We start from the raw sequence: 17,444 nt of genomic DNA, 5'->3' as shown, positions 1-17,444 counted from the left end.
GCTCCGTCAAAAAACGCCGTCTTTCGTCATTAGTTCCACTTCAACTCAATACAGTGTCAAAAATGGCCAAGTATCGAATAGAAAGGCAAATAAGGAAAAAAAATGCAGGGGTGGGGGTAAACAACATGAACAAATTCCACAAGCTTTTTTACGATAATTCAAAAATCTAGCATAATCATTGCATGGTGATCTAAATATCAATCATGTATGTTGGAATAAGATTGCTATTTCAACTTTACCAATAGACTATTCTTCTATTTTTCGTTGTACAGTTTCTGGATTTATGAATTGACTCTTGAAAACCTGTCAGAATAAAATACTTACCACTGCCTTTTTTGTGAATGTTTTTATTGACTAAAGACGGAAGTAAGTAAAGCTATCGGTTTAACTGCACCTACTTGGTTGGCTGATTGTATCTTGACGGTTCAACTACCCGGACCAAGTGAAACGTGACGCCGTTACTACGTTGTCATAGCAACGTAAACAGTTACGCCGATATTTTAAAGGCGGAACATAATTCCTTTCTTTTTGTTTTGTTTCTCAGATTTGTTTTTCGGTTGTAAAACACAATGATTCCCCCTGCCGAGTCTCTCCTGAAATACGAGACCCCAGTTCTAATAACTACCATAACAGAGAGGAAGTCCCCGAAGGTGAGTTCATCTATTTAACCATCTTAATTTTCGCAATTTGTCTTTGAAGTTTAACCATTAGACTCCATATTTTACTCAGGACTGAATGAGCTTACAGAGAACACGATTTAACAACAAGATTGCAATAATAAAATGAGTCCCAAAACATCTATAATGCATTTAAATGTGACAAACACACATATCAGTGTTGACTAGAACTTTAGCTTTTAATTTATTATCACGTCAGGAAAATAATTTTAGCTTAGCATTAAGCTAGTTTAGCTAAATGCTAAACTAAAAGGCAACACAACTCTAACTTTCTTTCTTAGCGAGTCAAGCACAAAAACAGCTGTTACAAACTACAGCAAAGACACGCATCTAAATCTGTTCCAAGTCAAATTTTCTTTTTCATTTTTGAAGTTAGCTAAGTAACTTGAGATTCCTTTTAAATATGTTTTTATGATATCTATTTAGGCCTTTTGGAGACTCAGATAATATCTAATGGCTGGATTAGAAAGGACCATTGTGGGATTTAATTGTTGTTCAAGAGGATGCTCCAACAGTAGCTTCCTGTGGAAATCCACAAGTGGTTTTAAAGATAATCCTTTCTTTTGTCAAATGCAGTTACACATACAGCAGGTAGTTGCTTTGCATTGCGGTTAAGTGTTCAATGTCTTGCTCAACAACACTTCGAGAGGCTATTGGAGCAACAGAGAGTTGAACCCGGTCCGCTAGACCATCCTATTGGTTGAGGGGGAAAAAAACCCTCTCTTAGAACAGGAAAGTTTCTTATTTGAATTTTATGTTTTTTTTTACTTATTTGAATTTTGGGTGAACTATTTCTATTTCTTTAAACCAAGATGGAAAGATAGAAAACAAATGTCAAATTTCTAAATTTGAAAAGCCCGATGACTGAACTGTGGTGTATCCAGCGTACAATGATTAGCATTTGAAATAGATTTCTAAATTTGACAAGCATGATGTCTAAACTATGGTGTGTCCAGCATACAATGATTAGCATTTTACTCACATACGTTAAAAATCTATATTTTAGGGGCGCTCTTTAAAAGTGAGTCCTCGCCAACCTGCTGAATCTTCCCCTGTACCTCCACCTCCTAAACAAAAATCAGCCTCATCGGATCCCGCCAAGCAACAAAATGAGGAAATCCTCAACTCCATGTTCCCACCAAGGTATTATCCCCTCTCTCTTTTCAGTGCCCCCTTTCACTAACCCTGCAGTTAAACATTCTTCACCTCTACTCTGTCAGGGAATGGATGGAGGCCAACCAACTGTGGCTGCAGCAGGTGTCTACTGAACCATGCACACGCTCAGATGTAGTTCATCTAGTGGGACAGCTGGACAGGAAGCTGAAGGAAAGACACGCAATAGAGACGGGCATCTGCCCGGTTCGCAGGGAGATGTACTCACAGTGCTTTGGTAAGACCAAAACCTGGTTACCGAAAAGCAGTGCCTCAACCTCATGTTTACATTTTCCTCCACTCGGGGTGCTCTAGAGTGGCCTGATAATTCTTGGGGTAATAAAGATTGAGAAAAATAGGATAATATAAAATAGAACTTCAAGTTTCTGGAGGGACATTTTCTTCCAGATGCCCCCAAATATGGCGGGAAGAATAAAGCAGTAAATATATCTGAAATGTAAAATAATGAATGACTGTTGAAAAAAGGTCAATTGAAGCAAGTTACTGATAGAATCACACAACAGTTAAAACAAGAGAGTCATCGTGTCAATGAAATAAAGAGGTTTGATGTATGATAAAAAAGGATATTTTAAACATTTTCAAAAGTCACCCCTTAATATTGATATTAGATCAATTATGTCAAATATAAGTATTGTTTCATGTTACTGCCCTGCAGAAAACACACATTTACACAGCAAACTACAAGTTGTGCTTTGTACTCACTCTGCATGATCTAGATTTCAAAAATACTTTGCATATTAATTCCTCTAAAATAAAAAACAACTTGACAAAAATTCTGCCCATAGGGGATAAAATGAAAATGTGTTCAATATTGGTTGACTGATTTCCACCAATAACCTTGTAAAGTTCACAGTGAAGCAAATTCAGGTGAAGCTCTGAAACAGGAACACAAGAACCAAAAGTTCAAATGTGTTGCTGTCTGTTCACGAGTGATAGTTTTCTTTTTTTGCATTTCAAAGACCATCAAGTCTTAAGTTGCAAAAATGATCCTTTCCTCATGTAGTACATTTGATCCGTCTTTGTAATCCTTCTAGATGAGCTGATCAGACAGGTGACCATCAACTGTGTGGAGAGGGGTCTGTTACTGCTGCGGGTCAGAGACGAGATCCAGATGACCATCGCTGCCTACCAGACTCTGTATGAGAGCAGCGTAGCTTTCGGGGTTAGGAAAGCACTGCAGGACGGACAGGGCAAGACTGACATGGAGAAAAAGGTATGTATGGAATAGCTGATCTGATTTGCAGGGGATGCTTTATGTGATCTAACAAAAAGAAATGGGCCCTATGGCTACATTCGCAGCTGGGGCTAAAGTGTGTCATCATATTCGTATTCATGTATTTGTCACAATCCTGTCACTGGTCACTTCATAGCTATTTAATGGCTATTAGTTCAGAGTGTAAATAAAAAATAGGTCACAAAGAGGGACACTGAAAGGAGGGCAAGATGTTATTTCCAGTGACACAAACAATACTTGAGGTGAAATGAAAAAATTGTCAGATTACCTGGATGTGATACTAATTTATTACTCTTTAGTTCATGCAAGAATCTTTTTCTGGGCATATTTGAGAGCTATGAAGAGCCAAAAAATAAGGAATAAATCAAAATGTGCTTTAAAGTTGTCAGTGTGAATTAAGGTGTATTTGAGTCAAAGGTCCAGCAGGGAGCAGTATTTCCCTTCAAGACCAGGGCTGATGTGAAAGCTCAGTCCCATATCTGGTACTGACGGGAGTGGGTCTCTACTTAATGCAGATCGCACAGCTGGAGAACGAAATACACTTACTGAAAGAGCAACTGAATGAGCAGAAAAGCAAATGTGAGGCAGTGGAAAAGAGGGAAAGTGAAAGGCGTCAAATGGAGGACAAGAAGCATGCTGAGGAGGTTCAGTTCCTGAAGAAGGTCAACCAGCAGCTCAAGGTGACAAGGCAACATTAAAGAAGACATTATAAAAGTATTTTTTCTTGTTTTAATAGGGTTGTCTCGTCTTTTCAGGCCCAGCTGGAAGGCATCGTAACAGCCAAGAAATAATTTCAACAGGCAACAACTGGGAAAGGAGGGAAAATGTCCTCACATGTTTTTTTCTTCATTTTAGAAAGTTTCAAGGTGGTTGTTTATGATCATCAGTAGTTTATTGGGATTGTTAAGATCATCTTCAGTTTGGGGGCACAGAGCCATCGCTCATTTCCCGGATGATGTTGGGGCCAGGTCAGGAGACAGCCAGCCAGCCACTGTGATGTCACAATGAGAGGGGCGTGTTGAGTGTGATATCATATGGAGACTTGCGCATATGAAGCAGTGATGTCATAAGGGGAGGCTGAAGGCATTTGGTGAAAAGGGAGAAGCTGCAACGTCTGGCAAGTGAAAAATGCTGAAAGGCAGTTGCGAAAGTCAAACCGGACTTTGTCACCTCTCTCAGGTCCCAAAACAAAAAAGTCAGCTGTTCTAAGTTTTGAGTCCTGACAGCTTCTTAGAAGAAATGTCCCCTGCAACATTTTGAACCAACAGAAATAAATTGAGAAAAACAAAGAAAAACATTTACCCGTTTTTGCATTTAGCATGTATTCCAGGTCTCACTCATTGTAATAGGTCAAAGTGGAACAGGATCCATGAAAAGTATGAAGTCATGTGACCCGGGTCCTCATACTGGCAGTATAAACTGCTTGTGACATCCTGTCACAAAACCGTGACATTCCATGAAAGCGTTGCCGCTTTGGTTCTCTGATACACGTAATGTGACAATCAGTGTGGGTGATAAACATTTTATTTTCTTAAAACACCGAGGGCGGCGAGGTCTTACACGATTACTGTCAATGTCTCTCGAACGTCAAGGGTGCTGATGATTGTCATTCAAACCCAGCACGGGTTGATGAAAACCGTCATGATCGTTCCCCCAGGAGTCCGTCGAGGCTGCAGCAGGCCATCCGGTGACTGATCTAATTGGACGATGGGACGTCATTTCACGAAAAGGGGCTTCATGGCTGAGATGTTGTTTACTGACTTCGGCCTAGTGATTCGATCGCTTGCTCTTTTTGGCTGACGGCTGAGTCTCTATCTTTTTGTTCTTGTTTCTGTTTTTCACATTGTGTGTTTCGTAATAGCGATTGCCAACTTTCTTCGACTTCTTAGCGCGGTCCTGCGCTCTTTTCTGTGCAGAACAAGAGAGAATGGACAGGAGGAAAAATCCTTAAATCAGCAGCAGATCTTTTCATCCCCCACTCTGAACATCCACCTAATAAAACTCTTGGCCTGTTTGAAGTCGTACCTCTTTGGATGTTAGTTTGTGCTTCTCAGCAGACTTCTCTTCCTCAGCTTTCCTCTTCTTGCCCCTCTGGACGGCACCTGATAATACTTTTTTTTTTCCATCAGAAAAGATCAACAATGTTGAGTGATGACCAGCTGAACGTTGCCAACCTTACAGATTTAGTATGTGCTGCTGAGAGTAATGCTGTATCAGTCAATATTCATCTACTTCAGTGGAACTCTGGGATCATGAATCATCGTATTTGAGCATTTTATCTGTCTTGGTCCTGGGGAGGCACATTATATCTATCATTTCCCGCAGCATGAAACACCACATAGAGTCATGACTACCTTTCCTCTGCTTTGCGGCTGCCACTTGTTTAGTCTTCATGTCTGTGAAGACTTTCTCAGAGAGCGCCTTCGGTATCCTGTCAAGACGGAAACGAGAGTCAGGCCTCAGTTTCTAGCCGACAAAGCAAACAGTTTACTCCTGCTGGAATCACAAAACAAAGCGGGCTCATTTGACTTCGGTACGTGGAAAGAGTACAGACAATGAAAGTGATGACTGCCAGTCCTCGGAGCCACGAAATACCTAAAATGCATGACATCCCTCTGCCTGACAACCTCGTGTTATTTGACTGGATACAAGAAAATAGCCAACACACAAAACAATGAAAGTATGTGACTGAGGTTTGGGTGAGATCAGACAGACCGGATAGCAGAGAAGCGCTTCGATTTGGCCCGATCCAGGAACTGCTTGTACTTAGCGATCTTCTCATCCAGCTCACGGATCACCTCACGCGAACTCTTGCTGTTGATCGCCTTGCCGCTCTGAACAGCGGGGTTGGAGACTTTAGTCTCGCTGGCAGCTGCTTCGACACCCCCGTCGTCCTCGCCATCCTCCTCTTCCACGCCGTCCTCCTCTCCCTCGGAGCCAGAGAAGTCAGAGATGTCCAGGTCCGGCATCTCAACGGGGACCAAGTCTTCTTCGCTGAACTCTGGGGCCACGTTGATCTTGCCGAAGTTCTGCCGGACATTCGTCAAAATCTTTTGGACCTGTTCCTTCTCTCTCTGCTGCTGTTCCTCTTGATCGGTGGGAACGAGCTCGGGCTCATCCGTATGACCCTCCGGAACACTCTCTACCACTTCCGAGGGTCCCGCAACTGCCTTCATGTCCTAGAATAAGACAGAAGACACGGGCTGAAGACACGGGTCGGCGCAAACATTGCATACCTATCCAAACAATCGAAAAGGCAGAGTGGATTGTTTTACCTCATCATCTCCCTCGGGTCCTGGCGGTTTCACAAAGAAGGGGATCCGTCCCCTCTGCCAGTCGTTCAACACCATTTTGGAGACGGTGGGAAGATCTGGCTCTCCCCCCTGCACAACGCCAACATGAAACTGTCAACACGTTGAACCTGAGCTCCCCGCTGCTTTCAAGCATCTTTTTAATGAGTTTTCATCCAGCTGTCTACGCTGCACATGCACGCGCACGCGCACGCACTTCGCTCTGCATTCATTCCTGTTTGGCTTGAAGCACCAAACTGGGATTTAAAAGAAAAAGAAGAATCTTGCCCTTGTGACCTTCATCTGTGCTTGTTAAATCCTCCTTTTTAACTCTCTTTGACAGAGATATTTGAACACAACATTCTCCCCTGTGCGATTTATATTAACTAGATCTCGAGAGCGGCATGTTCGAATCTAGGCCTGTCAAAATTGGGTAAGTATCAAAAAAGGTAATTGACTGCATATGAAATGTCAGTGGCTGGTGTGAATGCATTACTCATATAAAACAGGCTTTGCAGCCTGCTACTGCCCCTGTGTTTGGGCTTCAATGTTCAGCAGGAAAACTGAATTAATGAGTTTTCATTCATCAGGGTTTTCTCTGCTCGTAAGAAAACTGTTGGGTTTTTAAGACGCACGAGTAAAAAGAAATAAAAGCCGAGGGCCTCCAGCTATCAGGTGTAAAACTTGCTAACAAATCGAACGTCAGGACCTTCAGGAGCTTCCCGGTGCGAAAGGCCAGCTTCTCCAGGAAGTCCTCGGGCGAGCTCCAGGCGGGGATGCGGTAGGTCTTCTGGATGTATTCTGGCTTGACTCGCTCTAGCACTGCCCCGATGTGATCCTCCGGGTTCCGAATCTTCTCCACTTGAACCTTGGGGAAGTGGCAAAAGCGTGTAAGTGAATGCGTGAGACTGGAGCTGAGAGGTTCAAACTTTGATCCGTGGGAAAAACTGGAGGATCACAATCTGAGACGAGGAGGCTCTTTGGGTCCAACCAATACGAAGTGCGATCCTCTTCTCTCTCTTGAATACCCCACACATTTCATGGTTTATCTTTGTGCTCCTCTCAATCATACCTTTGCTTCACTAATTTTGCTTTAAAAAAAAAAAAGACATACGCTTAAACAAGAATGAGGAAGAGAAAAAAAAAAACATACCACTCCTTTGAGAACGATATCGGATTCGCTGTCTTCCGAAGGATAGACGACACCGGGACAGTCTATGAGGAAGATGCGCCGCATCAACGTGATGTACTGCCAAACCTGGACACATGAAGGTCAATGACGAATCCTTTTTTTTTTTTGAATTCTATTTTGCACAACTTTATAGATGGATATTGATTTGGGGGACAAAAAAAAAAAGTTTAGCTTTATACAAAGTTATGTTCATCTCGCTGGAGGCTATCGAGGTCAGTGAGAAGCCCTCCAGCGGCGAATAGAGAGCAGGTTAGTTAATGTTGGAGCAGAGAGAGTCAACATGACTCATTTCCAGGGGGAAAGTTGGAAGAAGCAGCGCAAAACACTAAAATTTAGATGGCAGCTGGATTTGTGAGGTCATGTGAGGATCCGACCTGCCAGGTTTGGAGTTCTTAAGACTGTTATGTGCCAGTCGGGGTTGGTGTTAGGTGCACAGTCAGTGTGGAACGTGCTCTTTCACTGCCTAAGTCTGAAGACCGACACTGGAGGTTCTCGTTTTCCCTCTTCTACTGACAGGCTCTGAGCTCTGTGATTGACAGACGGTTAATCCAATATCCTACCAAGGATTTTTTTTCTTTTAAACTGTCCCATACGGTCTCAGTTTCTAAGGGGTCCTTTTCAGATGGCAGTGTGTCTCAGGTTAACTAAAACATCTATAAAGGAATGTGCACTTCAGAAAAAATGCATCAGGACTCTTGTTTTGCTTTTGTAGTGCTGTGAAGGAAGTGTTTGCACATTCAAGAGGACTGGCGTGACTCACCTTTGTTTCTCCGGCCACGGGGGCCACGTTGCACACCTTCTTGGACCGCAGCGTGTTGATGACGGAGCTCTTGCCCACATTCGGATACCCGATGAAACCCACGCTGATCTGCTTCTTGTCTGTGTGAAGCTGAAGAACGGCGGGAGAGAGAAGTGGTGCGGTTGTTGTTGTTGTTGAAAAAAACAAAAAAAAGGTGGAAAACGCACTTTCACCTCTTTAATGGCCTGCCCTTAAAAGTTAAAGGGTTTGACTCATGCAATGATTATCCAAAAGAAAAAAAAATACCAGGTATTTTTTTCCCCTAAAGCAGTTATATAATAGGCAGACATAAAACCATGGGTAGGAAGACAATAGCAATAAATCCCAAGCGGTTATGGAGGGTAGAAAAAAAAAACCATACTTTTAAAATACCCTGAATTGAAAAGCTGACAGTCTTACAAATTGTCCTACATGAAATGATTTGATTGGTGAGTCAAAGAAGCTGTAAAAGCAAAAAGAAACCCACGTTGCATTTCATCTGCAGAATTATCTTTGAAATAAATAGCCTTACTGCCACCAAAGTTTTTACACAGAAGAATAAGAAAACTTTCTTAAATAGGACTTCAGATGAACAATTACATTTCCTCAGTATAAATTGATCCTCACAAATTAAATGTGATGGTAATTCCCACATTATGTAACACAGATGCAAAACAACTGGTGGCCTCAAATGCCAGGCACTGCCAGGGAGGAGCTGCAGCGCACGGACTTTGGTTGTTTTTTGGGGAGGATGTTCTGCTGCTGCATAGCTTCGAGCAAGGCATCGCCAGCCTGTCCTCTTTGACCGCAAACGGTCAAAGAGGACAGGCTGGCGATGCCTTGCTCGAGGTTGACTGAAAACGAGGTTGACTGAGGTTGACTGAAACAACAACATAGAAATTTTCAAATGTTCACAGCCTGACCCTTTTATTCATCATGTTATGACACAGTACTTTAGTTAGCACAGGTTTGGCTGGGAAAGAAAGCAGCCCAGAGGGATTATAAAAAAACCTATGATGCTGCCGAAAGCAACATTATAATTCAGATTCTTACAAAATATTCATTTAAAATGGTTTAATTTTGGTAATTTTTGAATATTATTTTACAAGTGGATTTAGCTTATCGTCCCTGTGTGTGCGTTTCCTAATTTGGTGGATGCTTTGTGGACGGTGTTTTGAGTGAACCTACCTTCCCAAACTGCCGGAGCAGCTGAATGAGGGACCCCTTGCCGAAGGAGTTGGTGAGGCTGGCATGGAAGGCCAGGGTGGGATATTCGTGGGACAACAGGGCTACCCACCGTTTCTGCCTCAGATACACGGAAAAAGTAAGAGCAGAGCAGCAGCGATCCAATGTCCTGTGAACGTGGGAGCTGAGAAGAGCGTCCTACCGTGACCCAGGTGGGGATCAAGTCGCACTTGTTCAGCACAAAGATCAAATGTTTCCAGGGCTTCTCCTTCTTCAGATATGTCTCGATGCTGTGGGACCGCGTCCCCATGGGGTCTCGGGCATCTAGCACTTGGATAATGACGTCGGACGAGTCGATCACCTGCAGAAAATCATAGATGTTGATCTTAAAGTGGTAAACACTGTGCTAGATTCGCGTATCGCAGATGAACATTGTGCAGACCTTGTAAAGTTCACCCCAGATCCTTTTGGACTGGCCTTTCTTGAAGATTTCCTCACGGACTTCATTGCTGTAGCAAAATGCGAATGAACATATGAACACGTTGAGCACTACATTTGACAAATGATGCTGTTCACCTGAGGGGTGTGCCATAAAATTCATTCAGGTGTTTTCGGAGGGTCTTACCGGACCCCCGTGTCTTCAGTCACGAGGTCTCTGTCCTTTTCTGCGTCGTAGCTCATGGCCGAAGCCTCGGCTTGTTCCACCAGGTCCTTCACGCCTCCCACCAGCAGGCTGGGTCTCTTCCTCTGAGCCTTGGGGCCAAAAGTGGTTTCAAAGCCTTCGGTGTCCAGAATGTGCACCTTGGAGTTCTGCGGAGCATAAAACAATTCGTGCTTAACAACAGCAAATAGGATGTTTTTATTTGCGACAAATTTTGGTGACAAGAAGAAAAGGCAAAAAATGTCAACTGGGTACAGTGCTATTAAGCAGCACGGTGCTTTCAGACAGAATGTTTTTAAGAACTGTCCAGTTTGAATGTGGAACAAGGAACTACCCTCCTACGGGGGAACCTTTTACTTTTTGCAGAATCCTATGCTGTCCTTAGAAGGTTCTTGGAACGGCAAAAAGTTCCTACAGCATGATAGGGGTAGAGGACAGAATACACAACACACTATGCAAAAACACTTTTCTGGATAGAGGGTCCACATTGGTTAAAACACAGGGTGCGAGGGTGATTTAGTTAAGCTCAGACTCAAACTCAGACTGAAAAAATGCTATCAGCATGATTACGGCTTTTTCTGAAATAAATCATAATGGAGATGACCAAAAAATATAAAGTAGATAAAAAATGTAGGACATTTTGGCAGACAAAAGCTGTGGCTTTTGGCTGTATAGATTAACAATTAAGAATACCAACATTCATCTATGTAATACTGGTTGGGCGCATTGACCCCCAGACCCCTCCCGCCAGGAAGCAGCTTGGACCAGTCAAGTTTTATTTATGACTCCAAATTTAATAACCATAACAGGCAGCTCATTTTCAGGTTGAGGAGAAACTAGTGTAGCTGCTTTGGTTATTTGATTAATGGATAAATGCTTGACTCCGACCAAGGAACACCAGGAACTTATCAAACTGTCGAACCCTGCAGCCTTAAATCAGATTAAAATAAGTAACTGGTCAGAATTTTCTGGTAGATTAGCCGTGGAAAATGCCAGTTCTCCTTTCGTATCAAACACCAAAATTCCAACCTTTATTTAGACCTGGGGAATATACTGCAGTGGAGATCTTTATAATGTAACAAGCTTAGAAAAATACGAAACATGTGTGCCAAGAAAAAGAAAACATATTAAGACGAAAAGGGGCAAAGACAATAAAGTCAAAACAAAACAAGCTGCGAGCACAGCAACGTGATGAAAATCTACAATCAAAATGAGTCAGTAAAAACAACAACAATCCAAGGATTAAGTATTTTAGCCTGAGCCCGGGATGAAAACATCCTAAGACCTAGATTGTTCCGCAGGCTCAGTGAACCCAGTATGATCTGGACACATGGATGAGTTTGATAGGGGGACGTGTTAAATCAATAATGCAGAAGCAAATAAAACAAGCATTCGGGGGCTCTGAGGAAATTAAAAACAGATTTTCTTTCCTCAGGTTGGACCCGACAGCGAGAGACACCCTCAGCTGACAGTTCTCAATGATGAGGACTTTAATTAGAAATAAATGTGTGCTGGTGTTCAGGGTTTTGAGTCACAGCGGAGGAAAATAATTAAAGGATCTGTCTTTAATTCGGAAAATGCTGCCGTGTTATCTCAATTAAGGCAATTCTGGAGTGCGGGGGAAAAGCAGATCTGCATCACCGTGTTACAACAAAGCTGTAGCAGATGAGCTTTGGTTAGTCTGCCTCTCTGTGTCCTGCACTGGGACTGTTACACATTGAGAAGTTGATGATGTGACGATATACTGTATATTGCAGGCCAAGATTCAACCACTTTGGCACGGTATGATACGTGATGTTAAGTTGCTGTGGACATTAGGGAAAAAACAAAGCCACAGCCGAGTACGTGATCGTCTCCTTTGGGTCTTCAGGCATGATTATGGAACAAGCACACACAGCAAAACAGAACACCTAAAAATGAGGCGCAGGGAAACAGCCAAGCGCATGCCAACACTGACTGAAATATAAAAATAATCCTGCAACACTGTTGCAACACAATATTAAGTTTGCAGCTTTTATCAAAAACAATTGTTTCTCCTTTTCTTTTGGCTGCAAGTTTAAGTCTTCCACGAGAATCGTTGAAAATAGTCTTATCGCAATCAGATAGAAACAGTTTAATTCATCCTCATTTACGGTAGCCATAGATTCAAACTACTTTGCCTCTTACTTCGGTAACTACATGTATGAGAAACTGAAAATAATGGTTAAAAAAGAACAAGCCACGGTGGTTGTAAGAAAAAAGGGGTCAAAAAGTTCATAGTAATCACTGCATCATAACAACTGCAATGAACCCCAAATTGACTTAAAAATGTCTGCGGTGGATGCTCGACAGGAAAACGTGTAATTCAACATCAAGATGCTCCCGAAAAAGATTTCAAACAGTTTTATGCTCCAGGATGAAGGACCAAAGCAGAGTTGAAACGGAAAGACATAGATGTTACTTTGATTTGCTGTTTAGAGACTCTCGTCCAAGGACGCAGAGCCAGTTTGTGTCAGAGAGGAGATTCAGTTCGTCACACCTTGTAAAGCCCCAAACCTGAGCTACTGACAAGGGAAAACAGAGGCATGATTTTCATTTACACTCGCTGATCTTAACCGGGAAGACATCCGCTTTTTGCCAGGACAGCAAGACAAAGTGCTCTATACACATACACGCGCGCATGCACACACACAGAAATGAATCGTGAAAACTCTCTCCACTCACATGGGCTTTGACTCTGTCGTGCAGCAGAGACATGGGCAGTTTGCTCTGTCTCATCACTACGCGATAGGGATCCTTCTGTATGGCGCTCATCTCTTCCTGGAACTTCTGCAGGGATGATTGCTTGATCACCCGAGTATTTGCTGGAGCATGAAACATTGAGTTGAGATGGTCAAGGCGGGATCACATCTGTCCTATTCATCTTTGTCCTATTTATCTTCAGGGCAATCATACTGCTGCGTGACCTTCTGTAGGGATCCCTGATGGAAACTGGGCCCCCATTTGAAAAAAAACAGGTGGTACAATCCATGTTTTCAATCACCTCGATCTAATCTTGCCAGGCCTTCCCACCCATCATAAGAGGCCTGGCTCCCTTAGTTGAGGGCACTCCAGCAAAACACTTTTAAGCTGACACCAATTTATTTTTTCATTTTTGCAATTTATTGTTTTAACTTCTTCACTTGTTATTTTAAGTCCAAGCATGATTACCCCTCATGTTTCTAATTGTCTGCTTGATACTTTGACAACTGACTTGATGTCTTTTTTCCCCCTAGTATCATTTATTTCTCTTCTTGGGCTTTATGTATAAACAACATATGACTCTGCTTTTCAAAAGGTCTTTTTTAAACCAGACAATGGAGAAATAAAATATGTGGATGGGGAGCTCTGCAATATCAGAAATATTAGTCAACTTTAAAAATCAGCCAGACAACTTAAAAACAATCGAGAAAGTAGCTTAGGATAAATGGCAACAAATGAAGCAAAAATGATAAGGAGTGGCCCACAAAATAATAAGGGACTGGACTGAATTAGCTGAAACATTCCCAAGTCAATACATAGATCCTGATAAAATAAAAGGTGCTTTTGAATGCCATTTTTTCAACTTCTTATATGTTGTCCACACAATCAGCAGGTGTACTTACTAAACCATTTGATGTTGGGTTCAACTCTGGCAACGGTTCCCGGAGAAACTGTGGACTGGTACTGTAACGGTCTGATGACTTTTCCTCGATTGTTACTGTGAAAACATGACTGGTATCAGAAAGTCGATGGTGCTTCGAGTAAATGTTGTAAAAAGACAGATGGAAATAAAACAACTGACACACTAACGTCAGAATAAAATGAATTAAGTAAAGACAGTACTGTGGTACATCAGTACCAGAGAACCTAATGCTGACACAAATACACAATAATGATTGGAAAACACATAAATCAAAAGAGTTACTTCTTTTCCATCTTATTTATTGTGATAATCCAACTTCCCTGTCTCAACTCTGTATCCAACCATACCAGGTTGGTATGGTACCAGGTCTTGCTGCCGTGCTTCGTGACATTTAGCGTGATTCTTATTGTTGGACTGACTGCATATATTCACCTGCTATAACTGTGACATGATATTTATAAAGAAATCAAATCAATGACATAGCAGTTATGACACAAATGGCAAATGATGCAACTGTGTCACAATTTGCCGAAATCTCTAGAAAGTGATGCACTTTTGTGCAAATGTCTCATCTTATAAAAAACTTGTCTCAACTCATCCCCACCTCCTCAGTTCACAAGATGGAAAAACCAACCGTTTACATTAATGCCTTTAGAGTTAAGTTGTTCTTCCATGTGACAAGTTATTGTTGTGATGATAAACATCTTTAGTTTTCTTGCCGTCATTTCAAATACAGATTAATTTGGGTGATGACATCTTACACTGTAGTTGCTTTCTGAAACTCGATCGAAATATACTGCAAATCCCAAATTGTAACTTACCATCTCTGCTTCTGTCTGTACATATTCAGACGCTTTATTGTGGCTCGGTCTCTCATGTTGTTCCCACCCGAGCCATTGACTCGATCTGTAGGAAACCGTATAGTTAAGCAACTGATTATAAATTGACGTGTCGGTCCAACTTAAGTGTAATTCCCTCAAGAACATTCTAAGTTTGCAGTCACTGTGAGTTGTTGTTTCGATGTGATTTAAAGGCTATTCAAAAGGCTAGCAATCGCTATAAACAAACTGTGGCTAATAGAGTTAGCTCACCGGGGTTGCTGCTGGATGTCGAGGGATTTATCGAGCTTTTCCCCTTAAAACGAGGCTTCACCATCTTGACTGTTTTTGTCGGCAAAGCCCCCGACGGAAGAAAAACGTCAAAGTAGACGAGAAATACCCGGACACTAGATTTTACTTGCTGTTGTCCGCCTCGGCTCGGACTGTGCCATGTACACACGTGTCGGAGACGAGAAACCGGAAGAATGTCATCACTGAGTGACATCGACAATAGCCAATCAGAGAGCCGCAGTTCCTTTCGTGAGAGACAAATTTTTCTTCCGTTTCCCAAACACAATCAAGTTGTTAAACTCCTTTTCCCCATTAAAAAATATTTTACTCGGTCTTTTTTTCATAAGTTGTAACCGTTCTACTGTGAAGATACAGTTGCAGATATTCATAGAAATGTAATAAAGGCTTTTCTATATTTTTTTTTATTTGAAATATCTGTAACATATTAGTCAAATTCAGCTAAATGTGTTTTCACTATCAGTATTACCAAAAATCGATTTAGGAGAAAAATGACCTTAAAATTTCAATAACAGTTTGACGTATTTTATAATGTGTTTTATAAGATGCTACTTTCACAACAGCAGTCTCTCATGAATTTAAACTCGCTGAAAATAACTCCATTATTCTTTCAAGTTTATGGTGTTTTTTATCATCAAAGATTGATTTAGTCATATTAAGACTGTTCTTGATGAATGTTGATGTTCCCTTTGGGAGTTAAGAGGATGGATAGGATCAGGCATGAGTCCATCAGAGAGACGGCGCATGCTAGATGTTTTGGAGATAAAGTCAGGCTGAGATGGTTTGGACGAGTACAGGGAAGGGATAGTGAATATATTGTTAGGTTGGAACTGCAGAGCAGGAGGCCTAGAGGAAGACCACAGAGGAGATTAATAGATATGGTGAAAGACAACATGAAGTTAGGTGGTGTGAGAGAAGTGGATGGTTAGATGGAGCCAGACGATTCACCGTGGAAGGGAGCGGTCGAAAGGAAAAGAAGAACAAGAGTTTTATTGTTTTTTTTGTTGAAGGTGGACAAAATATCTGTAGAAAATAGACACATAGCATTATCCCAAAGATAGATGATTCATATATCTATCTCTTTGAAGGGGGACATGGCTAGAGAACCCTTCTTGTTTAAGTCATATACTTTCATTAATATTCAGAAAAAGAAGCACTGAAATGAAAACCCTCTGTAGTCCAGGCATGGAAATATACTATTACAGGACCCTCAGTTTCTAAGTGTTGCAGAAAAACTGCTTTCATCCGGAGACAAATTTCTGTACTTTCAGAAAATATACCAGAAGAGGGCGCAACACAGTGTGTATTATTGTCATATTAAAAGACAGCTCATCTGAGGTCTCTGTTCCTTAACTGTTTTCAGTACTTGTTAAGTGCAAACACCACAGGGTTCAAAGCGGAGTGTGTCTGCTAGGATTGAAAAGGCATGCTTGTTGAATATGTACGAAACTTCCTTGCTGATAAGATACCATCAAATACCATTAGAAATACTGATTAAGCATCACAAAATCACCAAAAAACTATGTTTCATTTTTTTACTTTTTTATTTTTCTTTTTTTAAATGTACACATCTCTTCAAATGACGACAAAATATTTTAATAACGAGTATATGATGTTGTTAAAAAACACAGACGACTGATTATTCCTTATGTCATCAAATAATCAGAAAAAAAGTAGTCAGTGACATCCAAAAAGAATTAGCCTTTAAGTTTACAAGACCCGAGCTTATAAAGTGTTATGAGGATGAGCCACTGTCTATGAATAAATATATATTTATGAATATCAAAAAAAATAGTTACAGCCTTTAAACATGATGAAGTTCTTCCCAAACTTTGGCCTCTTTGGGGGACAATGGAATAATTTTTCCTTCACTCTATGCAGTGTTAAGTATCATCGCTTGTTACAGTTGCAAACTTTTGTTTAAAATTCACATTTAACTACAAACATCATCAACTAAAAAGAGTTTTAAATGAGAAAAACAGATTAGCTCTTCTGGTGATTCTTCTTCAAAGTAATTTGCAAAATGATTCAATATTGTTCTTACAGATTTTAACGATTGCTGTTACTTGTTTTTCCTGACTCATAAAGGCGCAGGCGCATAAATGTTTCTGTCAGTAGAAACATGTTTGTGGTGTATCGGATTCAAAAATGTAATGTCCTCACATCAGGTTCAAATACATCGTTGTTAATAGTGACCCTCCAACCACATTTCTTGAGGTCACACCTCACTGTCCTGGATGGTAGCTATAGCTACCTTAATTTACGAAAATGCACACACCCAAACACACTTATTGTTGCTGTTTCAGAATGAAATTTCAAGGCGTTTTGCAATGGTGACAGTTGGATGGATTCAGGCCTTCATTTGCACTTATAATGTGTTAAGGTCTGTCCAGTTGTGATGATACTAGTTTCCCATGTTACGTTACAGGAGCGTGGCTCCACTCCAAGATACGCAAATTCGAAGAGACTCTGGTCTGGAGAGGT

The 17,444-nt window shown here is 41.3% G+C and overlaps 2 protein-coding genes across 2 annotated transcripts; one reads left to right on the top strand and one right to left on the bottom strand.

Moving 5' to 3' along the window:
* Positions 1–512: 512 nt before the first annotated feature.
* dnali1 (dynein, axonemal, light intermediate chain 1) lies at positions 513–4,170 on the top strand. The gene is made up of 6 exons (XM_086153695.1): positions 513–650; positions 1,684–1,820; positions 1,898–2,067; positions 2,885–3,063; positions 3,600–3,764; positions 3,840–4,170. Exons 1-6 carry the CDS (start codon positions 570–572, stop codon positions 3,873–3,875), a joined length of 768 nt encoding a protein of 255 aa, XP_086009821.1. The 5' UTR covers positions 513–569; the 3' UTR covers positions 3,876–4,170.
* Positions 4,171–4,590: 420 nt separating this feature from the next.
* On the bottom strand, positions 4,591–15,127 carry gnl2 (G protein nucleolar 2). The gene is made up of 16 exons (XM_086153694.1): positions 14,925–15,127; positions 14,655–14,739; positions 13,814–13,908; positions 12,894–13,033; positions 10,155–10,339; positions 9,972–10,038; positions 9,732–9,890; positions 9,533–9,646; positions 8,327–8,455; positions 7,528–7,632; positions 7,084–7,242; positions 6,360–6,467; positions 5,800–6,263; positions 5,439–5,515; positions 5,110–5,195; positions 4,591–4,992 (listed from the first exon to the last, which is right to left on the bottom strand). The coding sequence occupies exons 1-16, from the start codon at positions 14,986–14,988 to the stop codon at positions 4,852–4,854; spliced, it is 2,178 nt and encodes a 725-aa protein (XP_086009820.1). The 5' UTR covers positions 14,989–15,127; the 3' UTR covers positions 4,591–4,851.
* Between the last annotated feature and the right edge of the window lie 2,317 nt (positions 15,128–17,444).

This window comes from Fistularia commersonii, chromosome 10 (assembly GCF_037954325.1).
Source record: "Fistularia commersonii isolate RoL2024-O1a breed Wild chromosome 10, RoL_Fcom_v1.0, whole genome shotgun sequence".
NCBI lineage: Eukaryota > Metazoa > Chordata > Actinopteri > Syngnathiformes > Fistulariidae > Fistularia > Fistularia commersonii.
This window is presented reverse-complemented; position numbering and strand designations above follow the sequence as displayed.

Coding starts and splice junctions, on each gene's coding strand:
- dnali1 (XM_086153695.1), top strand. CDS start 570: ATGATTCCCCCTGCCGAGTCTCTCCTGAAATACGAGACCCCAGTTCTA. Junction 2,068..2,884: donor GATGTACTCACAGTGCTTTG/GTAAGACCAAAA, acceptor TAATCCTTCTAG/ATGAGCTGATCAGACAGGTG. Junction 3,765..3,839: donor AGGTCAACCAGCAGCTCAAG/GTGACAAGGCAA, acceptor TCGTCTTTTCAG/GCCCAGCTGGAAGGCATCGT.
- gnl2 (XM_086153694.1), bottom strand. CDS start 14,988: ATGGTGAAGCCTCGTTTTAAGGGGAAAAGCTCGATAAATCCCTCGACA. Junction 9,647..9,731: donor TGATCCCCACCTGGGTCACG/GTAGGACGCTCT, acceptor TATCTGAGGCAG/AAACGGTGGGTAGCCCTGTT. Junction 4,993..5,109: donor ACAAACTAACATCCAAAGAG/GTACGACTTCAA, acceptor TGTTCTGCACAG/AAAAGAGCGCAGGACCGCGC.